This window comes from Muntiacus reevesi, chromosome 2 (assembly GCF_963930625.1).
Source record: "Muntiacus reevesi chromosome 2, mMunRee1.1, whole genome shotgun sequence".
Taxonomy (NCBI): Eukaryota; Metazoa; Chordata; class Mammalia; order Artiodactyla; family Cervidae; genus Muntiacus; species Muntiacus reevesi.
The window spans coordinates 143,797,630-143,823,638 of record NC_089250.1 but is presented as its reverse complement, the minus strand read 5'-3'; the positions used below and the strand labels follow the sequence as shown (position 1 = coordinate 143,823,638).

Genomic DNA, 26,009 nt, shown 5'->3' with positions numbered 1-26,009 from the left:
GTCGCAGAGTTGGATATGACCGAGGACAGCACAGCAGCAGTATTTAGGAAAAGTTCAGCTCACTGACCATCAGTTCTAACTGTGGTAGGCTCTCAGCAGACAGAAGAGTTTGATTTCCAACCTGTTTTCCAGATACAGGTGAGTTGAGTCTGAGTCCTCCAGATACTAAGGAAGGGTAATACAGATTTTATTTAGAGAGAAATCAAGTCATCTCTTGGAACTAGTAGAGTGGAATGGGGAAATGTGAAATAATGCTTTCTTTTTGCTGATTTCTCCCTGGAAACGAATGGTGTTGCTTGTGCCTAATCTGAGACCATTCACTGGCCTCTCTTTCCTCCCAAATTGTGAGTGAACTTCAGTTCCATCCCAGGGCATTCCCTTTCCAGATGGGGCACTGGAAGAAAATAGGTTCCAAGATTTGAAAATGAAAATTCTTAAAGGGAGTTGCTCACAAGAGGCTGACAAATCTTACTTTAATTTTTAAAAACTTTAATTACAGATGTACAGAAAAGTTACAAGAATAATAGAAAGAGTTCTTATATGTATTTCACCCAAATGTCTCAAATGTGAATGTTTTACTGTGGTTGCTTTTTCTTTATCCCTCTCTCTTCGTCCCCCTTCTACACACACACACACACACACACACACACACACACAACTATTTGAGAGTAGATTGCAGACATAATGCCCTGTTATTCCTAAAAATAAGGAAACGATCAAAGCCAGGAAACTATCAATGATCCAGTACTATTATCTAATGAACACCCCTTATTACAGTCTCACCAGTTATTCTACTAATAGCCTTTACAGAAAAAGGAAAAATTATGGCCCAGAATATAATCCTATCTAGATGTTCATATTGCATTTCATTTTCATGATTCTTTAGTCTCTCTTAATCTTTAAAAGAGTTCTTTAATATTTTAGGACAATTTCTTTGCTTTTCATAACCTGTCTAAAAAAATTGACATATTATAGAAATTTCACAGAATTATAGAAATATTAAAGAGTTTCATACTGATAAACATAAACAATAAATTAGTGAGGAAGTAAGGAAAACTCTTCCTGAAGAGAATGCCAATAAACACAGAAGGAAAGATAGAATGAGCAAATCACAGCTTGACAACCAGAATAATAATAATTAGGCAAAAGTCATCAATGGTGAAAAATTGATGAATAAAGGATATTTGCATAGTTTCAAAGTATTTTCCCACAAAATGTGTTCATTGCAAAGAGAAAAATAATATTTGTATATTGAAGAAAGCTGGAAGATACCATCTTAACAAGGGATCAAAGCTAGTATCACCAGTAATATGCAGTTAGACAATTTGTGCCTCCTGATATCAAGCACTGAAAAGGACAGTCTCACTCTGTTTTTCCTCACCAAAAATGCAAAACCTGAATTTAAACACAAGGAAACACCAGACAAATCTCATTTGAGGGGCAATCTATAAAGTAAATAGCTTATACTCTTCAAATTCTGCCCTTTAACCAGAAAACTTGTAACTTCCCTTGACAGCCCTACTTTGGTCTAGATGTGTGTGTCAAGGTGGTCAAGGGGGATCTGGTTCTTCAGAACAAAGGCCAGGTTTTATTTTGATCTTGGAATGCTCTGAGTCCCTCTCTCAGAACAGCTATGCCCAGCAGGTTGCACCAGAGCCAAAGGTGCCATGCCTACCTCCTACTCCCATAGCTGCAGTCACTGACTCCAAGGTCCAGAACGCCCATCTCCATGGCAAGGCATTTGGGCATGGCTTTGGCAGACTCAAAGAGTTGACTTGTTGGAAAAGACCCTGATGTTGGGAGGGATTGGGGGCAGGAGGAGAAGGGGACAACAGAGGATGAGATGGCTGGATGGCATCACCGACCCCATGGGCATGAATTTGAGTGAACTCCGGGAGTTTGTGATAGACAGGGAGGCCTGGCGTGCTGCGATTCATGAGGTTGCAAAGAGTCGGACACGACTGAGCGACTGAAATGAACTGAACTGAACTGAACTTGGCATACTCGAGTTTGGAGGCATTTTTCCAAGGGCATTAATATACGACGAATAAAGGGAAGCACTACCTGATGCAGAAGGTAGAAATTTTTTGGCTCTGGGGAATAAGAGCTAGGAAGTTAAGCCGGCTCAGGAAGAGAAAAGTGACTATTTAGAATGACAATGTCAAGAGACAGTTACAGTGGAGTTAAGTCTTTCTGAGGTGAGTTGGGAAGAGAGGAGGAGAGCTATAACTACAACTTTCCCCTAATTCCCTGGTTTCCCCAATGCCACTGTCAGCCCTTTAGCCAACTCTAGGGGGTTGATCCCATCCAGGTAGCATCTTTGACCTCAGGCAGTGGCTATCCTCTCTCTTCCGGATAATGGAGAAGGAAACAGTGTTCAGGACACAGCCTCTTGGGTTGGTTTCTAGTGACCTACGGAATGACGAGCTCCAGTGCCTATTACTACACCAAAGTGATGTCTGAACTCTTCTTACATTCCCCATCGGACACGGGAATCTCCTTCCAGGCCATCAGCAGCATGGAGGATTTCTGGGAGGTGAGTATGAGATCTCCTCTACCCCTGCCCTCTTCTTCACAGTGGCCTAAAGCCTGAGGCCATGGGTCAGGTTTCAGGGCTGTGAAATGGTAGATAAGGCCATATCCAGAGACCAGGGCAATCCAGGATCAGGCTGAGTCATGGGGTCAGGCATGAATGAATGGGTCAGACTAGACAGAGTTCAGGTAATGAGAGGTTAGAGATCGGGATGATCATCAGAGAGTCAAGTCAGTGCTTAAACGTATTGAGAGTCAGAGGTAAACCAGAACTTCAAAATGTATTTTAAGTCAAGAGTAAGGCCATCAGGCTAAGATTTGGCCAGAGTTCACGGGGAAGCTGAAGAGCCCAACAGAAGCAGGCTGGAGACAAACTGAAGGGGGTCAGTGAGTATGGGAAAAGGGAATTCTAAGGGTAAGAGTCAGGAGAGTCTGGGTCAGGTTCAACCCAGTTCGTGATCTAGTTTGCCCAGGGCCCACTGCTGGACAGCTTGTATTGGACCAAATGGTACAACAACCAGAGCCTTGGCCGCGGCCCCCACTCCTTCATCTACTATGAGAACCTCCTGCTGGGGGTTCCGAGGCTGCGGCAGCTGCGGGTCCGCAATGACTCCTGCGTGGTGCATGAGGACTTCCGCGAGGACATTCTGAGCTGCTACGATGTCTACTCCCCAGACAAGGAAGAGCGACTCCCCTTTGGGCCCCTCAATGGCACAGCGTGAGTGAGTCCCCCAACCAGTGTCACAGGGCTTGCCCCTCTGAACCTGATGCCCATCCCAGATTTGGGAACCATTTCCGTTCAGACTTAAAGAGCCTTGGGGGTACTTGGTGGGGAGGTGAGAGGCATCTCTCTGAGTCCCATCTGTGACTGTTTGGAAACCCTGGTCTGGGTCATTGAGGAACAGAGAAGGTATGTTAGCAGACAGAGCCATAGCCTCCAGAGCTGTCTTCACACACACAGGTCCCTGTCACAGCTGCCCTACTCTGGAGGCAGTCCTGCCAGAGGAAGCATCCTTTCTTGCCCAGAAGTCCCTCCTGGGTATGGAGAATGGATGAAACATTGATGCTCCACACAAGCCATGGCTGGAAGCTCTAACCCTTGGAGCTACTAGGGGAAGACAGCAAGGGGCCAAGGATGGATGAGGAATTAGGGAAGAAAGGGGAAAAGGGTGGGTAGGACAGGAAAGAAGGGGAAGGAAATAAGGGTCCAGGAAGGAAAGTTTGTGAACAGAACAGAGAATCATGGGACTAAATAGCCAGGTGCACAACCACAAGAGAAGAAAGGGCCTTTTCTGGGCTTTCCTCATGGGGACTACTCAGACTGGAGTCAAAAGTGGACTTGGGTTTGTTATCTGTAGACTTGGGTGATATTGTAAAATATCAGGAGATTTACATTTGAATTTCACTTCAGCCACTAACTAGCTGGATTATCTCAGACATCTGAGTCTTAGTTTCATCCTCTGTAAAATGTGGATAATGTTTTTCCTTTCTTCTCAAAATAGTTACATTAAACAAGATAATACATGTAAAATGTATCTGTGATATGTATAGGTAACATATATGAAACTATAAAGCCCAGACAGTTATAAAATGCTGCCATTGCCTTGGGAGACCAGCTTCTGGTACTGGCTCAGACTTCTCCACTCAGATGGCTTCTTCTGTGACAGATGGACCTACCACTCGCAGGATGAGCTGGGGGGCTCCTCTCACTGGGGCCAGCTCACAAGCTACAGTGGAGGTGGCTACTACCTGGACTTTCCAGGATCGCGACAGGCCTGTGCAGAGGCACTCAGGGACCTTCAGGAGGGCCTGTGGCTGAACAGGGGCACTCGGGTGGTCTTCATCGACTTCTCAGTCTACAATGCTAACATCAATCTTTTCTGTGTTCTGAGGTGGGTCCCCTTCCCTCTGTCATCCGTGGTTCCTGGTTCACTTCGCCTCTGCTGGAGACCCTTCCTTAAATGTGTTCCCTGTGGTGGGGGAGGGAGAGGACGGGAGGAACTGTCCCAGCGCAAGGCCCCACCAGACACCCCACTTCTCCCACAGGCTGGTGGTGGAGTTTCCAGCTACAGGAGGTGCCATCCCATCCTGGCAAATCCGCACGGTTAAGCTGATCCGCTATGTCAGCAACTGGGACTTCTTTATTGTTGGCTGTGAGATCACCTTCTGCATCTTCATCTTCTACTACATAGTGGAGGAGATCCTAGAGCTCCGCATCCACGGGCTTTGTTATCTCAGCAGCATCTGGAACGTTCTGGACCTGGTGGTCATCTTGGTGAGGGACAGATGTCTTAGACTTGGGACACCTGGGGTGGTGCAGGGAGGTCGACCCTGAGAGGGGCTCCCAGTTCTTCCTTCTGGCGTCCCAAGTCCTTGAGACTTCTGGTCAAATCGCTGTGTAACAGTTCCCTAAGTCAGAGGCTGATGTGCCCCAGGCTTGGCCCTAGAAGAATCCTATCTCCATGTTTCCTCTCCCTCTGTCCTGTGATCCAGGCCCTGCTTCTCTTTTGTACCTGACATTATGTTCCTCTTCTGTCTCTCCCCCTCATGACCTGTCCCCTTGAAACTCCTGCCTTTTCTCTTCTATTAAAATTTTCTGCCTCTTCATCTTCGTCTCCTTCCCATTAACAGAACACATGCATTTCTGACCAAGGCTGGAAAGAGGTAGGGGAAATAAAATTGCTTGGCTCCATCTCTCCGTGGTCCTTTACAACCTACATATTTACCACTGGTCTCACAGCCTTCTCTGGGGCTTTAAGATGTTTCCCAATCATCCTATCCAGTTCCATTTGAACCTAAGATAGTCAACCACTCAGCAGGGAAAGAGATGTTTTTCCCCCCACCTGTCTTATCCACTTCAGGTCGCACCTGGGACTTCATGGTTGAACTTCCCTTGAGATTCTCTTGACTCTCTGACACTCCTCAACCCCCGTTGTGACAGCTCTCCATTGTGGCTGTGGGCTTCCACATATTCCGAACCCTCGAGGTGAATCGGCTGATGGAGAAGCTTCTACAGCAGCCAAACATGTATGCTGACTTTGAGTTCCTCGCCTTCTGGCAGACACAGTACAACAACATGAACGCCGTCAACCTCTTCTTTGCCTGGATCAAGGTACCCTGGGGCTCTGCACCCTCAGCAGCACCTCATTCTCCCTTCCCTAGGACTTGTCTCATTTTCCTTGTCTGGTTTTGGCAACTCCTGTGGCCTTCCTAGGCTCCCGGAGTGGACTGTTTCAGGCTTTTATCTTTCTTCCCTAAGTACTTGGTTCAACATGGCCCTTTCAGATATTCAAGTACATCAGCTTCAACAAGACCATGACCCAGCTCTCCTCCACGCTGGCCCGCTGTGCCAAGGATATCCTGGGCTTCGCTGTCATGTTCTTCATTGTGTTTTTCGCCTATGCCCAGCTGGGTTACCTGCTTTTCGGGACCCAAGTGGAAAACTTTAGCACTTTCATCAAGTGCATGTGCGTGTCCCTCCTCCTTCACTCCTCCCTGGCCCCTCACCCTCTGGCTCTAGGGGTGTGTGTATCCTTGGGGAATTTGGGGGGATGTGGATGTGGGTGGCTCTGTGCTTAAAGCATCTGGATGAGTCCCCAGAAGCCCTAGTGTGTGTGCTCAGCATCTCTGACCCTGCTCTGTCTGCATCAGATTGGGTCAGGGCTCTGAGTTCACTGAAGAGCAGTAGGGAGGGAAGTGAGATGGTGTCAAGGTCATGGTTGGGCTCAGGGTGAAGCCCAGGCCATGGTATCTCAGCTTCACTCAGTTCCGGATCATCCTTGGGGACTTTGACTACAATGCTATTGACAACGCCAACCGCATCCTGGGACCTGTTTACTTTGTCACCTATGTCTTCTTCGTCTTCTTCGTGCTCCTGGTAAGGGTCCCACTGAGGGATGGGGATTTGGGAACATGAGGAGTGGACATGTGAATGGCCTGCAGGGTGGGGTTTTGCCCACCCCCTCCACCCATGTTCTACACTAATAATTATGGTGGGTTTCTCAAACCAAGGATGGAGAGGTGGGGGGTGAGGAGAACCTCTGCATTTTCTTAAGGTTGGCCAGTGTGTGGTCAGCACAGTTAGGTAGTTTGCAGAGTATAAAGGAATCTGCAGGCTTCCTCCCTAAAATCAAACCCCTGTCCTCCAAGGATGGAAAGAGAAGAAAGTCTACCTCATGGGGAGAAGGGCCTGCCCTTGAAAGCCTTTCTGCCTATTTTCTAAGAACGCCCCCCTTTCCCCTGGGGCTCTCTGGCTCTTTCTACTACCATTGTTTTGTATTTGCTCTCTCTCCCTGCCAACCATGAAAGATCTGTGTTTGATTTTTGTTAGAAAAGCCAGCAGGTTTCTTTATTTGATCAGTGGACAGGGATATAGATATGAATTTGGGGATAGACGGTAAAGAGAGCACAATTTTACTCTCACCTTGGAAAGTTTCTGGCTTCAGTGACAAGCAGACCCTTCCATGAAGGGGGCCTGTGGCATATGCTGGGGTATCTTCGTGGCCAGATTACTGTAGCAGTGAGGGAGGACATCAGGTTGATGAGGGGGCATGACCCTCACCCCCACCCCCGTAATAGAATTGTGCTGAAAGGCTGGGCTCTGGGGACCCTGAGAGTGGGGATTACTGGGCTGCAGAGATGGGGCTGGAAGTATCGGCCTTTTTAGAACACATGTTGGGCCATTCATAGGGTCCATGGGCTTGATGCTGTCAGTAGATCTGGAAGTGAGGACTCTGGTCCCTGCTTTCTCCTCCAGAACATGTTCCTGGCCATCATCAATGACACATACTCAGAGGTCAAGGAGGAGCTGGCTGGACAAAAGGATGAGCTACAGCTTTCAGACCTCCTGAGACAGGTGACTACTCAGTCTCCCTGAGCCGTACATGTGCATCAGGGCCCAGGTCAAGGCTCTGTGTCCTGGTCTGCGCCTGATGGGTTAGGGGCCTGTGCTCTCGTGTGCCTTCAGCTTATCCCTGGGATCCTGTCACCTTGTGAGTGCAGGTGGGGACAAGAGATGAGGAGGAGGTTGCAGGCGGGAACCAGGCCTGTTTCCTGTCCCTGTCCAGGGCTGCAACAAGACCCTACGGAGGCTGCGTCTGAGGAAGGAGCAGGTTTCAGACGTGCAGAAGGTCCTGCAGGCCGGGGAGCAGGAGATCCAGTTCGAGGACTTCACCAACACCTTGAAAGAGTGAGCAAGCGGAGATCCAACCTCCTCTGACATTGGTCTATAAGTCCTTGACCCTCAATCATATGCCCTTTGTCTATAACCCTCCGATCCTGGCCTGTGGGCCTCTGACCTTGTTCTACAGGCCTTTGACCCTGGCTTATAGGTCTCTTATCCTGACCTACAGAACTGTGCCCTTGATTTAAAGGAGTCTGATCATGTTCTATGATATTCTGGACCTTGTTGAACAACCCTTAGCACTAGTGTAATACCATGATTCCCTAATCACTGTATACATCCCTCACTCCCACAAAACTCTGAGCTTAATTCTATGCTCCCTCACAAACACGGGATCATTTCCTTAGCCATCCTCTCCCTGCTTCTCAGTTAAACATATGAATAAATATTGAACAGATATATTGTGAGTACCAGCTGTGGGCCAGGCATACAATCAAATGAGATAATCTTTGTCTTCCAGCAATTCACAGACATGTAAGCAAATAAACAGCAATCACAGAACAGTGATTCTGTTCCATAACAGAAATTACTAAAAGAGAGGGAGCATGGAGATATAAAAGCACATACTAAGGCAAAGAGGTCTGAAATTGAGCCACATACACAGGAGTAATAAGTAACTGAGCATTGTAAGGCATTAAATGAAAGGTTGGGCAAAGCAGATGAGGCAGAGAAATGGGCTAAGGCCACACTGGGAAAAACCTTGAACACCACTTCTCTATCCAAAGAATAGGGTGCCCAGGAGGGGTTTTAAGCAGGGAAGGGTTATAGTTAGTCTTGTACTCTTTTTTTTTGGGTGGGGGTAGGGGAGGGGCATGCAATGCAGCTTTTGGGATTTTAGTTCCCTGACCAGGGATCAAACCTGGGCCCTTGGCAGTGAAAGTCCAGAGTCCTAACCACTGGATCACCAGGAAATTCCCTAGTCTTGTACTTTAGAAAGCTTAATTACTCTAGTTGCAGTATGAAGGATGGATTTCAGGGGTAGGGAATGAAGGGAAGGCCACAGGGCAGGGGGTAGGGAGCAGGTAGAGGGTGGGTTATTTAAAGGCAAAGAGATTTTGCAGTAATTCTTTTAGGAGATCCTGAGGGCCTGAACCTAGTCAGCAGGAGTCAGGGAAGGAAGAAATAGATTCAAAGGATTGGGTGAGGGGTATCAAATCACTAGACCTTGACATCCTGGCTTTCTCATGTGGCCCCCTTTGTCCCTAGAGAGCAAGACTCTTGCCAGAGTCTAGCAATAAAAGAGTGAGGAGTCCATAATGGAGAGCTCACAGCCATGGCAGGTCAGAGGTCATTTCATCCCATCCCCCTGTTATCTTCAGGCTGGAGCACACAGAGCATGAGAAGACGAAGCTCACGGCTGCCTTCACCAGGTCTGACCAAGATGGGAATGGCGTCCTAGATGAGAAGGAGCAGAAAGAGATGCGGCAGAACCTGGAGGCGGAGAGGGTGAGCCCAGATGGCTGGTGGAGAGGCTACAAGGAAACTGTTCATTCTCCTCTTCCTGCAGCACACCCAGAACACAAACCAACTTGGATGGGTGGGAAAGACCTCTCTAGAATAGTGGTTCTCAAACTGCTGTGCAGTAGAACCCCTTGGAGAGCTTTAAAACATCCTCATGCTTAGGCCACACACTCCAGACCAGAATCTCTGGGGGAGTCAGTGGGGGTCAGCCATCATTTGTTTTCAGTGTGGTTCTGCCAGAATTGGACACTGGCTGATTTTTTAAATTTAATTTATTTATTTATTCATGGCTGTACTGGATCTTTGTTGCGGGCTTTCTCTAGTTGCGGTGTGCAGGCTTCTCACTGCGGTGGCCTCTCTTATTGTAGAGCATGGGCTCCAGGACACGTGAGCTTCAGCAGCTGTGGCATGTGGGCTCAGTAGTTGCAGCTCCCGGGCTCTAGAGCACAGGCTCAGGAGTTGTGGTGCATGGGTTTAGTTGGTCCATGGCATAGTGGGATCTTCCCCTATCAGGGACTGGATCCACGTCTCCTGCATTGGCAGGTGGATTGTTTACCACTGAACCACCAGGGAAGCCTCATCAGTTTTAAAGCTCCCCAGGTGACTCCAGTGCATAGCCAAGGTTGATCATCATTGCTCTAAAACACAGCCTCAGAGAGAAAAGGACCAAGTGCCGAGGAATCTCTGACAATTCCTTCAGAGCGCTTGCCTTCTCCTTGGAGTTCTCAAACTCTTAGCTGCCCCTTCTATGCCTCTTCATCCCTAGCCTGCATAGACCAAAAAGCCAAGGGCTAAAGGAGCAGTGCCAGGACACTGTCTCTCCTCTTCCTTAACAGAGTTGGCTTCTAGTGAGTGCCTCATTCATCAGTGGTTCAAGGAGCTTGCGTTTTGTTTCTTGGGGAGGTGATTCTCTCCCAGAGGTCAGGCCAGCTTTGTGTCCAGCACCACCACTCTGATTCTGTTGTCTCTAGAGTTTGAGGGGAAAAGGAAATAGCAATAACTATAGCCCAAGGCCTGGTCCTGAAAGCCCATTAGAGCAGGTGATGGAGCAGGAGCTGATGACTTCCCAAGTCATCTTCTCCCTGACCTCTGACTTCCTGTTCAGGTGGCCGTCCATGCTGAGCTGGAGAACCTGGGTTGGTCCATTGTGAGGAGCCTACCAGGCGAGTCGAGTCCAAAGCAGGCTGCCAAAGCAGGTGGCTGGGTTTCGGGAGAAGAATTCTACACGTACGTGCAGCCAGGGGGCCCAGGGCTGACTGTGTTTATGTGGTCCTACCTTGAGCTTCCTTCCAACTCCCTATCCTACCCCAGGGAAAACCCCTGTCCCCCTTTAATTCTCCCAGCACCACTGGGCCTTATGCTGCTTGCTCCCATCCAGGCACCCCCTGTTCTGTACCCCCTTCCTCTAGAATCACCCAGCTCTCCAGACACACATTTCTGCTCCTTTGGTCTCTCTCAAATCCTGCACAGGCTCACAAGGAGAGTTTTGCAGCTGGAGACTGTCCTGGAAGGAGTCATGACCCAGGTTGATGCCATGAGCTCGAAGCTGATGATGGTGGAGAGGAAGGGGTGGCTGGCTCCTCCTCCGGGAGCAGTGAGTGGTCCTTCACCTGGCTCTTCTTGGCTGCCCACAGCTGATCTCTACCATCTTTTCCACTCAGTGGATGGAGGCAAAACATTTTTGAAAGACCAGCATTTCAGGCTCCTGGGGCAACATGTTCCCAGTAGTCAGTCTGTCAGTGGAGGTCGGGTGGGTGAAAAGAAGAATTGAAGTTGGTTGCTTTGGCCTGAGGGTGGCCTTAGCCTCCAGGAGAGGGTCTGGGGTTGGAGAAACAGATCCAGGTAAAAGGAAAGTGGGACACAAACACCTCCTCCAAGTGACCTGTCCTTTTTTTCTTCCAACAGGGGGAACAAGGCATTTGGGAGCACCTGCAGGCAGCCTCAGCTGTGACTCCAGCCCCCTGGGAACTCTAGGACGGGCAGGAGAGCAGTGGGGGAGGGGTCCTAAAGCGTCAGACAGCAGGTTCCTCTGTCACCGCCTCCCCAGAAGCTCCCCCAGCACACGCCCTCCACTTCTAGGGCAGTGGGTGCTACCGCTGCTGCCGCCAAGCCCCACCCTGTGCCTGGCCTTTTGAACCAAGGTTTCTGTGTGTAGCTGTGTAGCTCTATGAAATATTTCCTGCTGGGCCTCTCACCCCCGTGTGCTCTGAACTCTGCTGCGATAATTTTAAAGTCAATAACAATAAAGGAAAAAAGGGTAATAACTTTCCTGAGCATCTGGATAGCCATGATTTGTGAAAAAATTAAAAGCTGAAAGAATAGCAATATCTAGATGTCTTCTTACTTACCAGTGAAACTTTTCCTCTGTGTGTCTTGAGGACAACTGCTGGCAACCATGGGGTTCACTTCTTCCCCATTGGGTTTCCCTGTGAAAGAGAAGAGGAAGCCAGAGAGGAGGAGACACTTTCTTGCATGGGGAGAGTACAGTGTTGTAGAGGAGTTGGATTGGTGATCTCCCTCAACCTTCCCCAGCAAAGTCCAGGAAGGCTCAGTGGCAAGCCTGCCTTCAGACATGCCACTGAACAGGGAGAGGGGTGTAAACCAGAACAGAGCTGAAGCCTGAGGAGAAGCTGGCCAAGAAACGACCTCAGGATTCTAGGATCTTTGGATGAAATGTGGGGGACTCTGATTCTATCCTTCCACAGAACATTGTGGGTTTGCCTGGTGATTACCAATTAAAAAAATCCTTAGGAAAACCAGGACTTTGCACTTGCTTTGGGGATGGCAGGAGAAAGAAGAGGGGCTGGAACTGTGACCCATCCTTGTATTAATACTAGGACTGGAGAAAGCTCATCCCTCCTGGGAAGTGTAGAGCTGGGGCAGTGACAGTGTGAAGAAGCTGGGCTGCCCCAGGAGTCCTGAAGGAAAAAACTTCTGACCCATAGGAATGGTTTGAAATGGTGGACACTATGATTGTCCTATTGGAGGAAGTGGAGGTGGTAATCTAGGGTGTTCTTGTCCTTAGAGTGAAGAGAGTAAGGGGTGTGTGTGTGTTTGTGTGTTTGAGTGTGCGCACACATGCACTGTTGGGTGTGAGCAGTGAGAGGGCAGATGGAGAATAATCAGAGATAAGACAAAAAAACTCCTGCATCAAGATTTCGGGTGTATAGGCCTGCCTCTTGACACCTGCTATATATCCCCTCTCTCTTCCCTTGTGATCTTTATTCCTCTCTCATTTTGCACATTCCACTGCTCCCCAGTTTCTTTTTTCATCCATTCCCTTCACCCATCCCTGTTCTTCCATCCCATCAAATACATTCTACTTGTATTTGAAACAGCTGAATGCAATTAAGAACACCAGACTGTATCCTTAGTTCTGAAAAATTATAACTGGACTTCCCTGGTGGTTAAGACTCTGTACTCCCAATGTGGACACACGGGTTTCATCCCCTACAGGGTTGGGGGAACTAAGATTCCACATGCCAGGTGGTGTGACCAGAAAAAAAATATATATGATCTAAGCTTTCTTCAAGAAAGGTTATAGCAACGGAAGAGAAACAGGTGCCAGTCTGCAATTTGAAAAGAAAAAAAGCCCAATGAGCTGACCTTAATTAGGACATCGGAAGTGAAGTGAAGTGAAAGTCACTCAGTCCAGTCGGACTCTCTGTGACCCCAGGGACTATATAGTCCATGAAATTCTCCAGGCCTGAACACTGGAGTGGGTAGCCTTTTCCTTCTCCAGGGGATCTTCCCAACCCAGGGATCAAAATCAGGTCTCCCACATTGCGGGTGGATTCTTAACCAGCTGAGCCACAAGGGAAGCCCAAGAATACTGGAGTGGGTAGCCTATCCCTTCTCCAGGGTAACTTCCCGATCTAGGAATAGAACCGGGGTCTCCTGCATTGCAGGCGGATTCTTTACCAACTGAGCTATCAGGGAAGCAGAAGAGAAAGTATTTTGGCTCAGGTATAACTGCCTGAAGGTTTCCCAGAGCCTGGATGAGACTATCTTCAAAAGCATGGATTTCCTGAGCAGTCTTTCAGAGACTTATACCGGCCAGAATGAGGATTCTCTGGGGAGGGGCTAACTTGTCTCTTTACCACTTTATAATCAGCAGGCTACACTGGGCTCGACCCATCCTAGAGGTCGTGGGTCTTACTAGGCTAGCGATACTTCGAGGGAGTGGCCGCGGGATTGAGTGCATCCTTGGTTCCAGATGTCGAGCCCTTGGCAGCGCATTGACTCACGAAGACTATTTTAGCTTTAAATTTGGCTTAGTGCTTACTCTTGGTTATTATTCATTACTTGAAACATAACTTAGCCCACAAGCGCAGAATGACAGGGCACTGAACCCAGGGCGGGGAGGGCGGGGCACGCCCAGCGCGCATGCGCAGCACCTCACAACCGGAAGCAGCGCGGGGGCAGGGCATGGCGGCGGCGGCAGCCGAGGGTGTCCCTGCGACCCACCGCGAGGAGCCAGTTCGAGGTATGCGGAGTGGACGGGGATGAAGTGTCCGGTGGGAGGCCTGAGTCTCCGGGTACGGGCCCGAGATGCCGGGGCTCACCTGGCGGGAGCGGGCAGATCGAAGGGGCGCGCCTGTGTGCGCGCGAGTTTGTCCTGTCAGGGCAACTGAGAAGCAGTGGCCGCGAGGTCAAGTGTGGGCTGAGGCCGGTGCCAAGGGAGCGGAGGCATGAGGCAGGGGCAGGTGAGGCGGGAACGAAGTGAGGGACTCGGAATTACGGCACATGAGAATGGAGCCGATTTGATGGAATGAGATCAGGTGGAGGGGTGTGGGGAGAAGCTGCTGTGTCTGGATTAGCACCGGGGCAGGGCGGGGCACTTACTCATTCTCCTGTGATTCAGATGATGTCGCCGTGGAGACTGCTGAGGAAGCAAAGGAGCCTGCTGAGGCTGACATAAATGAGCTCTGCCGGGACATGTTCTCCAAAATGGCAACTTACCTGACTGGGGAACTGACGGGTGAGGCGCGGTCCGGAGGGATGCGGGTAGTGCCGGGCACCACCCGCTGGAGTGGTTTGGGGTTTGGCACCGGCAAACCGGTGAGGTGCTTTAGCAGCGTCAGTCTGCGGCTCTCTCCCTAACCCCATAAACTTCAAAACATGCCTGTTGAAAGTTTGGGGAGGTCAAGAAAGTGTAGGAAAGAAGTCCCTCTCTTCCCTGGAGAAATTCAGGAACTACTTTCAGAAACATGGGATAAACAGCAAGGTCCTACTATGTAGCACAGAGAACTATATTTAATATCCAATGATAAACCATAATGGAAAAGAATGTAAGGAGAAAAGAATATGTGTGTGTGTGTGTGTGTGTGTGTGTATCTGAGTCACTTTGTTTACAGCAGTAATTAACACAGCATTGTAAATCAACTGTACTTAAAAAAAAAAAGTTCGGTGCAGAAACACGTAAGAATACTTAATATAACCCTGCAGGTCTCCATAGTGTAGACTGAGCTTGAGAAAACGAAAAAGAATTCATCAAGAAGTACTTCCTTGGGGGAAGTGTATTTTGAAAGGGGTTGTAGAGAATCTAAGAATTGATAAGCCGAAAAGTGGGAAATGACTAGTGAGTGAGGTGGTATAAGCAAGCTGTTTGTTTGGCTAAAGAGATGTACTTAAATTAGGTTAAAGGGAAATGGAGAGTGACCAGCAAAATTTGGGGTCTGTTAGGTTGGCCAGAGGATTTGACTCTTTGAGACATTAATTTTTTGGTCCAGTGTGTATTTCCAAGTGAACGCATGACCCATGTGTGAAGGAAGGTCCAAAAATTGAAGTCTGGGTCAAGTGTAGCTTTTCATAAGGGTCTGTTATATTGTTTCACTTCCCCAGGAAGTTGCTGTGAGCTAAATTTGTGAACCAGAATCTATGAGAAAATGCTTGATGTAGAATAGGAGGGGTTGTGAGTCTCCAACAGCCTATTTGTTTATTTCTGAGCAAGAGAAACCAAGCAACAAAATCTAGATGATTTTTTTTTTTTGGCTTTTTAAAAAAATTCCAAAGACTTGGCAATGCTCCCATTCTTGCAAGGCTCTAATTGACTAGAGTTGGGCATTGTCTCCTTTAAATGGACCAGCATGGTGCAGTTTGTCCCCCCTACTCCCTGTTTTCTCCCTTTTATGGAGACCTGGTGTCAGTTGCCATTTATTACTCTGCTTATATTGTTTTTTTAGTAGTGGTATAGAAATGGTTTTCTGTACCAATGTCTATTAAAATTGGTAAAGTAAATGATAGACTAAGACTAAGAAGATCATACTGTTCCAAGAAATGAGAGTGTATTTCTTTGTAGAAATGAATAATTTTGTGTTTAATATGCAAACCCCTGGCTTGCTTCACTCATTTACATAATATTGCTGGCTCCTGGGTATTTGAGTATGTCACCGTCATTTGAAAGAGACAAATTTGATAGCAGTGAGAGTGTGGATATGGAGGAGAGATGGAATAACAATATTTCAGATGAAAAGATATGGTCTGTGACAGTGATGGTAAAAGGAGTGGAGAGAGGAGCATGGACCCAAGATCATTACAGAAGTGGAATTTATAAGACTTGTTGAAGTGGATATTGAGGGATGGGAGCAGCTAAAGACATGTCTGAGGTTTTAAGCCAGTGGTGCCATCAGCCAAAATAGGCAAGTTGGAAAGAGGAACCTTGTTTAGTGTGAAAATAATATTTTCAGCTTGAGCTTTGCTGATTTTAAGTATTACTGGGATACTCGGGTGACTGTTAACAAGACATTCAGGTGACTTGAATATGTGAGTCCAGAGCTCAGAGAGTGATCAGAGCAGGAGAAACAGATTTGGGAGTTACTTGCCTAGTAGTGTGAGTTTAGGATGTGTAGGAAGAGATTGCCAAGGAAGACCTTAGAGGTAGATAAGAAGACCTGAACTAAAATCTCAGGGAATGCCTGTATTGGGCAATCAGTTTTTATTAACAGTACTTAAAGTACCTAGATTTACAAATGATATATTATAAAATTAAAGTGGATTGTAATTTCCCTATGATTGTCATTCTTATCTATACAGATACTTTTTTGAGTTTGAAACTCAAAAACTCTGGGAGTGCCATAGGAATGTGCCACCTATGTAAACATCAGCCATGAGTCACAGCTGAGGAAGAGCTGAGACCTGATAGTTAAGGGGGTTGGATGAGAAGAGATCTGGCATAGACACTCAAAAAAAGCAGTTAGATTAGAAAATGCTATAGCAGCCAAGGAAAGGAGCAGTTCATGGAGAGAGGGAGATCAGCAATGTCAGATACTATGGAGAGGCAAAGGAGGATAATAACTGAGAAAAGGCCAAGGATTTGGTAATTAGGAGAGCACTGACAGCCTTGGAGCATGTGATTTCTCTGGGTGTTGGGGACAGAGACCAGACAGGAGTGGTTTACACCAGAGAGTGGTGAGGAGGAGGAAGCAATGAGTGTAAGTTACTCTTTCAAAAGGGTTCACAGTGAAGCTCCTTTGCTTTACTGAGTGAACGATGTAGGTGTGGAGTAGAGGGAGTGCTTCTGGGCTGGAGGAAACTGGAATATAGATAGAGAGGAAGGTGCCAGGATAGAGAGAGAATTTGGAAAGGCAAGGGAAAGGAGATGGTTGAAGAGAGGCTCTGAAGAGGTAGAAGGATTGGGATCAGGCACACAGGAGGAGAAGGAGCTGTCTTGGCAAGAATAGGAACACTTCTGCCTCTTGAGAATATATTAAGGTATAGAGAGGTTTAGAAGTGAGGCAGAAAGATTGAGGCAGTTTATCTAAGTGGGCTTGACTTTTGGGAAAGTTGGAATAAAGGCCATTTGCTTTGAGTAGGGATGGGGAAGGGGACCAAGAATGTGAGAAGCAGGCAAATATTTTGGAAAAGTCAGTGCATAAAATGGAATACAGAATTACAAGTAGTAAATGAATTACTAAGAAGCGTTGAGGTCCTAGTTGACTTTATATATATTTTGAGATACATATATGTGTGTGTGTGTGTGTGTGCGTGTGTGTATCTCTCCCCCATCTCATCTACATTTATTTGCAAAGCTGTTTTTTTTCCCTTATTTTATTTTCAATTGACGGTAATTGCTTTACTATGTTGTGTTAGCTTCTGCCATATAAAAGTGTGAATCAGCTCTAAGTATACATATGTTCCCTCCCTCTTGAACCTTCCCCTCTTCCCTCACCCCCAGGTTGTCACAGAGCACTGGGTTGAAGTTCCCTGTGTTACAGCAACTTCCCACTAGCTATCTGTTGTACATATGGTAATGTATATGTTTCAATGCTACTCTCTCAATTTGTCCCACCCTCTCCTTCCCCCCTGTGTCCACAAGTCTGTTCTCTGTGTCTCTATTCCTGGCCTACAAATAGGTTCATCAGTATGATTTTTCTAGATTTCATATGTATGTTAATAAACAGTATTTGTTTTTCTCTTTCTGACTTACCTTCACTCTGTATAACAGGCTCTGAAAGTGAAGTCACTCAGTCGTGTCTGACTTTGCGACCCCATGGACTGTAGCCTACCAGGCTTCTCAGTCCATGGGATTTTCCAGGCAAGAATACTGGAGTGGGTCGCCATTTCCTTCTCCAGGGGATCTTCTCGACCCAGGGATTGAACCTGGGTCTCCCGCATTGTAGGCAGATGTTTTACCGTCTGAGCCACCAGGGAAGCCTATAACAGGCTCTAGGTTCATCTGACTCAGTAGAATTGACTCAAGTTCGTTCCTTTTTATGGCTGAGTAATATTCCATTATATACATGTACCACAACTTCTTTATCCCTTCACCTGTCGATGGACATATAAGTTACTTCCATTTCTTGGCTGTTGTAAATAGTGTTGTAATGTACATTAGGGTCAGTTCAGTTCAGTCGCTCAGTCGTGTCTGACTCTTTGCGACCCCATGAACCGCAACATGCCAGGCCTCCCTGTCCATCACCAACTCCCGGAGTCCACCCAAACCTATGTCCATTGAGTCAGTGATGCCATCCAACCAGTCTTCTCTTGCCCTCAGTCTTTCCCAGCATCAGGGTCTTTTCAAATAAGTCAGCTCTTTGCATCAGGTGGCCAAAGTGTCTTTTTGAATTATGGTTTTCTCAGGGTATATGCCAGTAGTGGGATTGCTGAGTCATATGGTAGTTTTATTCTTTGTTTTTTAAGGAATCTCAATACTGTTCTCCATAGTGGCAGTATCAAGTTACATTCCCACCAACAGTGCAAGAGGGTTCCCTTTTCTCCACATCCTCTGCAGCATTTATTGTTTGTAGTTTTAAAAAAATTATTTATTTATTTAGCTTTGGCTGTGCTGAGTCTTCATTGCTGCTTGGACTTTTCTCTGGCTGTGGTGAGTGGGTACTACTCTCTTGTTGGAGTGCACAGGCTTCTCATTGTAGTGGCTTCTCTTTGTTGTGGAGCATGGGCTCTAGGGCACTTAGGCTTCAGTAGTTGCAGCATACAGGCTCAGAGTTGGGGCTCACGGGCTTAGTTGCTCTGCAGCATGTAGGATCTTCCTGGATCAGGAATTGAACCCCTATCTCTTGCATTGGTAGGTGGATTTCTTTACCACTGAGCCACCAAGGGAGCCCCATTTGTAGATTTTTTTTGATGATGGCCATTTTGACCAGTGTTGAAGTGATAACCTCATTGTAGTTTTGATTTGCATTTCTCTAATAATGAGTGATGTTGAGCACTTTTTCACATGTTTATTAGCCATCTATATATATATGTATTTATGGTGCAGTCTGCCCAATTATATGATGTCATATTGTAGGGAGACCAAGACTATTTCACCTCCCCTTTTCTGGTACATGAGTTTATCTTTTCCCTAACTACGATCCTGAAGCTTCTGGATTTTACTTGGTTTAGTTTGCCAATTGTTGCCTGAATTCCTGCTTAGACATTTAGAATACATATGGGTGTGCATAAGTTGCTTCACTCATATCCTACTCTTTGCGATCCTATGGACGGTAGCCCTCCAGGCTTCTCTGTTCATGGGATTCTCCAGGCAAGAATACTGGAGTAAATTGCCACACCCTCCTTCAGGCAATCTTCCCAAACCCAGGGCTCCTGCAGCTCCTGCACTGCAGGCAGATTCTTTACTGCTGAGCCACCAGGGAAGCCCTAGACCACATAGGCTGAGTATAAATGTCATAGATCAGAAGTGGCCTGCTTCTTTGACATTCCCTAGATCCTGCCTTGAACTGCCATTTGGTTGTTAATTCCACATTCTAGTGATCTACACAAATCTTAAAGGTATCACATCTTCTGTGTTTGTTTTAAAGCCACCAGTGAAGACTATAAGCTGCTGGAAAATATGAATAAACTAACCAGCCTGAAGTATCTTGAAATGAAAGATATTGCTATAAACATTAGTAGAAACTTAAAGGACTTAAACCAGAAGTGTAAGTAATAATTTTACAATTAAACGTATTTGTTTGTATTTAATGTTCTTTTGTGCTTGGGGCAGTGGAGAAGGGAAGGGAGCATGGTCTCTGTCCTCAGGTAGCTCATTTTCTAAAAGTGAATTACAAAGTTAAAGTGAATTTTTTCCATCCTGAGGATTAGTATGCTTTGGTGGTATGGTTATTTCTGCTTCTGAATCTTGATTTGATCCATTTATTTCCAGAAAAATGGGGCAGAGGAAAGGTGGCCAGATTCTAGTGAATTAACTTAACAATGAAATCTGTAAAAGACTACTTTATAAACAGATAACTATAACATATATAATCATAAAATGCTACTTTAGTTGGTAGAATATATTTTCCTGTTGACTTATATTTGTGTTCCTTGTCTATAGGGCCCTCCTTCTTGGTCTGGGAGTACCCAAGAAACTGAGTCAGTAATGGAAAGATTGCTTGAGGAGCAAGGAATTTAAAAGAGAGGAAAACTAGTAGATGAGAGAGACTTAACTTTGTTTAGGTCACCAGTCATGCCTGATCAGCTAGCTACTGTCTTCTAAGGCATGTGCCCTGCCAATGATCAGAATCATATCACTCCACCTACTCTGTCTTAGGCAGAGCTGAAGAGACACTAGCATGCTTTCTTTCCACCTTTTTCTGCATTCCTTGTTGATGCTGTATAAACCAGTGGTCTGTTTGTTTTTAAAGATGCTGGACTGCAGCCTTATCTGGATCAGATCAACGTAATTGAGGAGCAAGTAGCAGCTCTTGAGCAGGCAGCCTACAAGTTGGATGCATATTCAAAAAAACTGGGTAACCATTTTTATTTGTCTTGATTTGATAAGAGCACCCTCCTGCCAGTATGACCTTATATAATGATAGTTAACATTTATGGTATGCCTATAGTGATCTATTTTAATCTTCACAGAACCTCTGGAGAGTAACTTTTTATGACTAGTAGTAATAAAATAACATTTCCTGAGTGCTTAATAATATATCAGGCACTGTTCTTAATATTTTGTGCCTATTATTTTTTTTATCCTTTAATCTCTGAGGCAAGTACATGTTTTTTAGCCCCATTCTATTGAAGATGAAGCTGTGGTTGAAGGAGTTATAACTGGCTTAAGGACAGCAGAGTTGCACAGTGAAAGTGCTTCAGGACACAAAGTTAGTATCTAGAAAAGCTGTATTCCAAACTATGTCTGATTGATTTCAAAGCTCAAGCTTTTAATTGTGGTTCAGCAGGCTGAAGCATCTTTAATAATGTAGATACACATTTCAGAAATAGAGTAGGCGGTCCAATCAAGGCTTTCTTAAGGGCTTACTTTTCCTTTAAGGAAGAAACTGGTACTAGTGTTGATGCCTTGCTACCTGACTCTGGCTCTTATATCCATGATTAAAAATAACACAGTTGTTAAAAAAAAAACAAAAAACCACTGCTGTTTTTACCATAGATATAATTTACATGTTATTTTTTAATCATTGGCAGTTGTTGACTACTTCAAGCGATTGGTTTGTAGCATTCTGAGATTTGACATGGGTTGTCCACAATTAAATTTACTAAATGGTGACTGTGTACTTTAGAAAGCATTGTGCCAGATGCTTTCAGGGTTTTAAAGAAACAGGGAATCTATAACATTAAGGGGTTTACTTGATGGTCTTTTAAATTCCTGTATCTTTCAAAATTGTTTTCCTAGTGTGTATGAGGGATCGGGATAAGAACATAAAAGGAGAAACATACTTGAGATTGAAAGGTTGTTGCTGACCCACGAAAGATGCCGGGATTCTTGGCCTCCGGAGGAGAAGAATTCAATCTGGGGCCAGAGACGAGGCTTGATCGCTCAGAGCTTTTGTATAATAAAGTTTTATGAAAGTATAAAGGAGATAGAGAAAGCTTCTGACACAGGCATCAGAAGGGGGCAGAAAGAGTACCCCCCTGCTAGTCTTCAGCTGCATGTTATATAGTCACTAGCAGTCTTTTAATGAAAGAAAGGAATGTCTTAAAACTCAGAATGGCACCAGGCCCCTTATCCATAAGATGTATTTTTGGGATAATCTTGGCACCAGATGATTCATCCCGGGCCATAAAACGATTGACTTGAATCTTGTAGAAGGGCAGATTACCATACAAATATGAAGACAGAGTATGCGGTAAATGCATAGTACATTAACATAGCTTAAGACAAACATTTCCATAAGAAAAATGAATTGGTTAACTCAAGGTTTGAGAATAGTTAACTTCAGGTGAAACCAGGTGTCATTATGGCAACACAGTATTTTAAGAGAAACCTCCTTTTAAATTTGTATAGAGAAGGAAAAAAACATCGCTAGATATTAAGAGAGATAAAAATGTCTGACACTTGCAGCCTATTTCCTCCATTTGGAGACCCCTGGCCTTCCTGCCTGCTACCCTCTCAAGATTTCAATCTGGCTCTCAGAGGGTGCCTGGGACAGAGCCTGGAGGGGCAAGTGCTTCCTATGCTTTTCTAAGGCTCCTGGTGGCTCAAGTGCTAATAGGTTTGCTTAACCCTGGTAGAGTGTCTGAGCAGGTGCTGTTGACAGGGTTAGAATGTAGGGAACTCATGTTAGATTCTTGGTTATGTGTGTGGATATTTGACTCCTTACCTTAAGTTGTGCACACTGATTATATTTGGACAGATATCCAAATATCTGTCCGTAGCTAATATGATAGTTAGCATTTATGGTGTACCTATAATTTGGATACAGTTTGGACGTCTACAAGGACTGAAGTTAATAGATAATTAAAAATTTTTTTTAATGTAATAGACATTTTTGAATTTACCTGGAAATGCTAACTAAAGAGTATCGTTGTAAGAGCTGGTTTTGTTTTTTTATATTTTAATTTTTGGCCACATTGCACGGGCATGTGGGATCTTAGTTTCCCAACCAGGGATCAAACCTGCGCCCTCTGCATTGGGAGATGAAATCTTAATCACTGGACCACAGGGGAATTCTTTTTTATTTCTTTCTCCCTCTCTCTTTTTTTTTGTAAGAGCTAATTTTAAAAGATATAACTCTTCCTCTCCCTCTCCCCACTGCAGAAGCCAAGTACAAGAAGCTGGAGAAGCGATGAAAAACTACTGTTTTACTGTGGGGACAAAGTCTTTTTTAATGTGGGAAGAATGTTTTATAAGACCTGAATCTTGAGGTTGATGAATTGTCAAAACTCCTCAAAAGGCAACTATGCTGGTCGTCCCAGAAACATAGCAACATTGGAGTAAACTGGAGAACTGTGGCTGTCCCTGGAAGAACTTCTTTTGAGGCAGAATCCTCAGAAACTCAACAACTCCTTACCTTTTACTTGAATGCTTCATCATCCATTCAGGACAGAGAGTTTCTCAAAGTTCAGATAAACCTGGGCCTGCCAGTAGAATCAAATGAGAGGAGCTCTTTACCCTGGTAGCAGCTGATTACTATATTATTTTCTTAAATGGTTGGTTTTTGAGTTACTGTGTAAAAGATTGTTTTTTTCTATCAAGGATGTAATGTATTGCTAACAAGATTCTAAATTAAAAAGGGAAAACAAAACAGTCTTGTTCTTGTCAATTTATTACCTTGTGAATGTCAGTAATTTACTTTTCCATACATTGCAAATAACAGAAAATGTTAAAACCGTCTCAGGCCAAGTCTTCTAGACTGAACAGAAACAGTGAAAGGAGTGTCGTTGTGATAACTTGGTTTATGTGATGGGCCCCTCCTGTCTCCTCTTTATGAGTCAGATGGCTAGAGATGGATGACATCTTGGCATATGTGCTCTCTTTTGGAAATATAACAGAATGTGTATGGGTGTGTATGTTAGATGGGGAGGTGGGGCTGCCTCCCAGGCTGCTACTCAATAAGTAAAGCATTTTATAAAATATCTTCCTACTTGTGTCTACAGGGTCAGGGGAGCTTCCAGGAACCTGACTGTATTCCTTTCAGACTAAAGACATCAGAGGATACTAACTAACCAGTCTAGTTTGGAAGACAGTCAATCATATCCAGAGTTGGGTATCAGCAGTTATGAAGGTGCCTGAGGTCCCCAATTCCATTTCCAAAAGAGTTCTTAACTCAGCTCTATAATTTCCCACCATTTAAGTTCTAGAAGTCCACCATGATCCTCTGCTTCTCTGAACTATTGCTATGGTCTCTTCTCATCTTAACTATGCCTCTAACCTGCAGTCTACACTGCTGGCAGTTCAATCTTTCTAAAATGTAAACTGGCCACATTACTCCTGCTTGGAATTCTTTCATGACTTCTCATGGTGTCTTTGAAAAAGTGACACTTTTTTTTTTAAACTTAGAAACCAACATTTTAATAAGTATTTCATATTACTTTTGTGTTTCTGAGGAAGTAGTCAAATGTAATTCCCTTTGGTTCTTTATTAAACTTTCTGTAACTGTTTTTCATATAAGATTCAAAGCATTTGGCCAGATACCCACCCTGACACAAACTAGCATTTTGAATTTGGTATCAATATATAGGGGCAACAACATCCCCAATTCTATTCAGGGTTCTCCTAAGGTAAAGCTGAAAATACCGTAGTTTTAATCTTTCATTCTATTAATGTATTAGATTTATTGATTTGTGTGTGTTGAACCATCTTTGTGGGCTTTCCTGATAGCTCAGTTGGTAAAGAATCCACCTGCAACGCAGGAGACCCTGGTTCAAATCTTGGGTCAGGAGGATCCGCTGGAGAAGGGATAGGCTACCCACTCCAGTATTCTTGGGCTTCCCTTGTGGCTCAGCTGGTAAAAAATCCGCATGCAATGCAGGAGACCTGGGTTTGATCCCTGGGTTGGGAATATCCCCTGGAGAAGGGAAAGGCTACCCACTCCAGTATTCTGACCTGGAGAATTCCATGGACTGGGTCACAAAGAGTCAAATACAACTGAGTGACTTTCACAACAGCACAACAACCATCTTTGTATCCCAGGGATAAATCCCACTTGATCATGTATATGAGTCTTAATGTGCTATTGAATTTGGTTTGCTAGTATTTTGTTAAGAAGCTTTATATCTATATTCATCAAGGATATTGGCCTGCAGTTTTTTTGTAGTATCCTAATCTGGCTTTGGTATCAGGGTAATGCTCACCTCATGAGTTTAGGAGTGTTCCCTCTTCAGATTTTTGGGAAGAGTTTGAGAAAGATTGGCATTACTTTTTTTTTTTTAGTAGAATTCACCAGTGAAACCATCTGATTCTGGGCTTTTCTTTGTTGGGAGATTTTGATTACTGATTCAAAATCTTTACTCTTTATTGATTTGTTCAGCTTTTTCCATTTCTTCCTGACTCAATCTTGGTAAATCATATGTTTCTAGGAATTTATCCATTTCTTCAGGTTGTCCAATTTGTTGGCAGATAATTGTTTATACAGTCTCTGTATTTCAGTAGACTTCCTCTTTCATTAACTTCATTTATTTGAGACCTATCTCTTGTCTTCGTTAGCCCAGCTAAAGGTTTGTCAATTTTGTTTATCTTTTCCAAAACCAACTTAATTTCATTGATCTTTTCTATTGTTCTTCTGCTCTCTATTTCATGTATTTCTACTCTATTTTTTCCTGCTTTCTGCTAACCTTGGGTTTAGTTTGTTTTTCTTTTTCTAGTTCCTTGAGGTGTAATGTTAGGCTTTTTGAGATCTGTCTTTTTTCTTGATATAGGCATTTGAGGCTGTAAACTTCCCTCTTAGAACTTATTTTGCAATATCCATAAATTTTGGTATGTAGTGTTTCCAGGTTCATGTTTCATCTGATTTTCCTTTGATTTCTGTTTTTGTTCTTTTGTTGTTCAAGAGTATGTTTTTCATGCATTTGTGAATTTCCAATTTTTCTCCTGTTACTGGATTCTAGTTTTGTGACATTGTATTTAGAAAAGATACTTGATATAGTTTCTATCTTTTTGAATTTGTTGAGACTTGTAGCCAAATACACGATCTAGCTTGGAGAAAGTTCATGTGCAGTTGGCAAGAATGTGTTTTCTAAATCCACATTTCTTAGCATGCATACAAGGCCCCTATTTCATTCCTTTTTTAAATTTTACTTCCTATTACTCTGAGACTTAACCCTGTACTCAGCTGTCATGAGCTACCTTAAATTCCCATGAATGAGGTGTCTTTTTTTTTTCTTTCATAAACTTTCTCCTTTACAACAGATTTAGATTTGCTGGAAAGTTGTAAAGGTAACACAGAATTCCATATACCTAAATTAAAAAAGGATAACAGAATTTCATGGTTGAGTTTTCACTTCTCAACCATGTTTCCTCTTCCTGAAATGACTGCCTGCCCATGCTTGACAAACTTCTCTTATTTACGATTCAGTCTTGATCTTCACTCCTGGGCTATGCTGCATTGTGCTAAACGTAGAAAAAAAAACATGTTAGTGTGCCAGCAATACAGAGACATCGACGTTTATGAGGCAGGTAATTTGATCTTTCCAAAAAAAAATCGTAGAAGTT

The 26,009-nt window shown here is 44.7% G+C and overlaps 2 protein-coding genes across 3 annotated transcripts in view; both read left to right on the top strand.

Annotated features, from left to right (window-relative positions):
• PKD2L1 (polycystin 2 like 1, transient receptor potential cation channel) overlaps positions 1–11,166 on the top strand; it is a 39,174-nt gene extending 28,008 nt beyond the window's left edge. For both annotated transcript variants that reach the window (XM_065923101.1, XM_065923102.1), the window contains exons 3-15: positions 2,409–2,536; positions 2,997–3,250; positions 4,200–4,424; positions 4,579–4,807; positions 5,474–5,644; positions 5,818–5,999; positions 6,289–6,409; positions 7,289–7,387; positions 7,599–7,720; positions 9,034–9,160; positions 10,281–10,402; positions 10,646–10,769; positions 11,081–11,166. In XM_065923101.1, the coding sequence (XP_065779173.1) occupies positions 2,409–2,536; positions 2,997–3,250; positions 4,200–4,424; positions 4,579–4,807; positions 5,474–5,644; positions 5,818–5,999; positions 6,289–6,409; positions 7,289–7,387; positions 7,599–7,720; positions 9,034–9,160; positions 10,281–10,402; positions 10,646–10,769; positions 11,081–11,149 (1,973 nt within the window). In that variant the 3' untranslated portion in view covers positions 11,150–11,166. The remainder of the gene's footprint in view (positions 1–2,408; positions 2,537–2,996; positions 3,251–4,199; positions 4,425–4,578; positions 4,808–5,473; positions 5,645–5,817; positions 6,000–6,288; positions 6,410–7,288; positions 7,388–7,598; positions 7,721–9,033; positions 9,161–10,280; positions 10,403–10,645; positions 10,770–11,080) is intronic.
• A 2,410-nt stretch (positions 11,167–13,576) lies between these two features.
• On the top strand, positions 13,577–23,103 carry BLOC1S2 (biogenesis of lysosomal organelles complex 1 subunit 2). Its single transcript, XM_065923103.1, has 5 exons — positions 13,577–13,661; positions 14,040–14,156; positions 19,438–19,557; positions 20,263–20,367; positions 22,617–23,103. The coding sequence occupies exons 1-5, from the start codon at positions 13,604–13,606 to the stop codon at positions 22,646–22,648; spliced, it is 432 nt and encodes a 143-aa protein (XP_065779175.1). The 5' UTR covers positions 13,577–13,603; the 3' UTR covers positions 22,649–23,103.
• Positions 23,104–26,009: the final 2,906 nt, after the last annotated feature.

What these genes read in the sequence shown, in the direction of transcription:
- BLOC1S2 (XM_065923103.1), top strand. Translation starts at nt 13,604, where the DNA reads ATGGCGGCGGCGGCAGCCGAGGGTGTCCCTGCGACCCACCGCGAGGAG. An exon ending in CCTGACTGGGGAACTGACGG is followed by an intron (nt 14,157 to 19,437) that starts GTGAGGCGCGGT and finishes TTTGTTTTAAAG; the next exon opens with CCACCAGTGAAGACTATAAG. An exon ending in AAAGGACTTAAACCAGAAGT is followed by an intron (nt 19,558 to 20,262) that starts GTAAGTAATAAT and finishes TTGTTTTTAAAG; the next exon opens with ATGCTGGACTGCAGCCTTAT.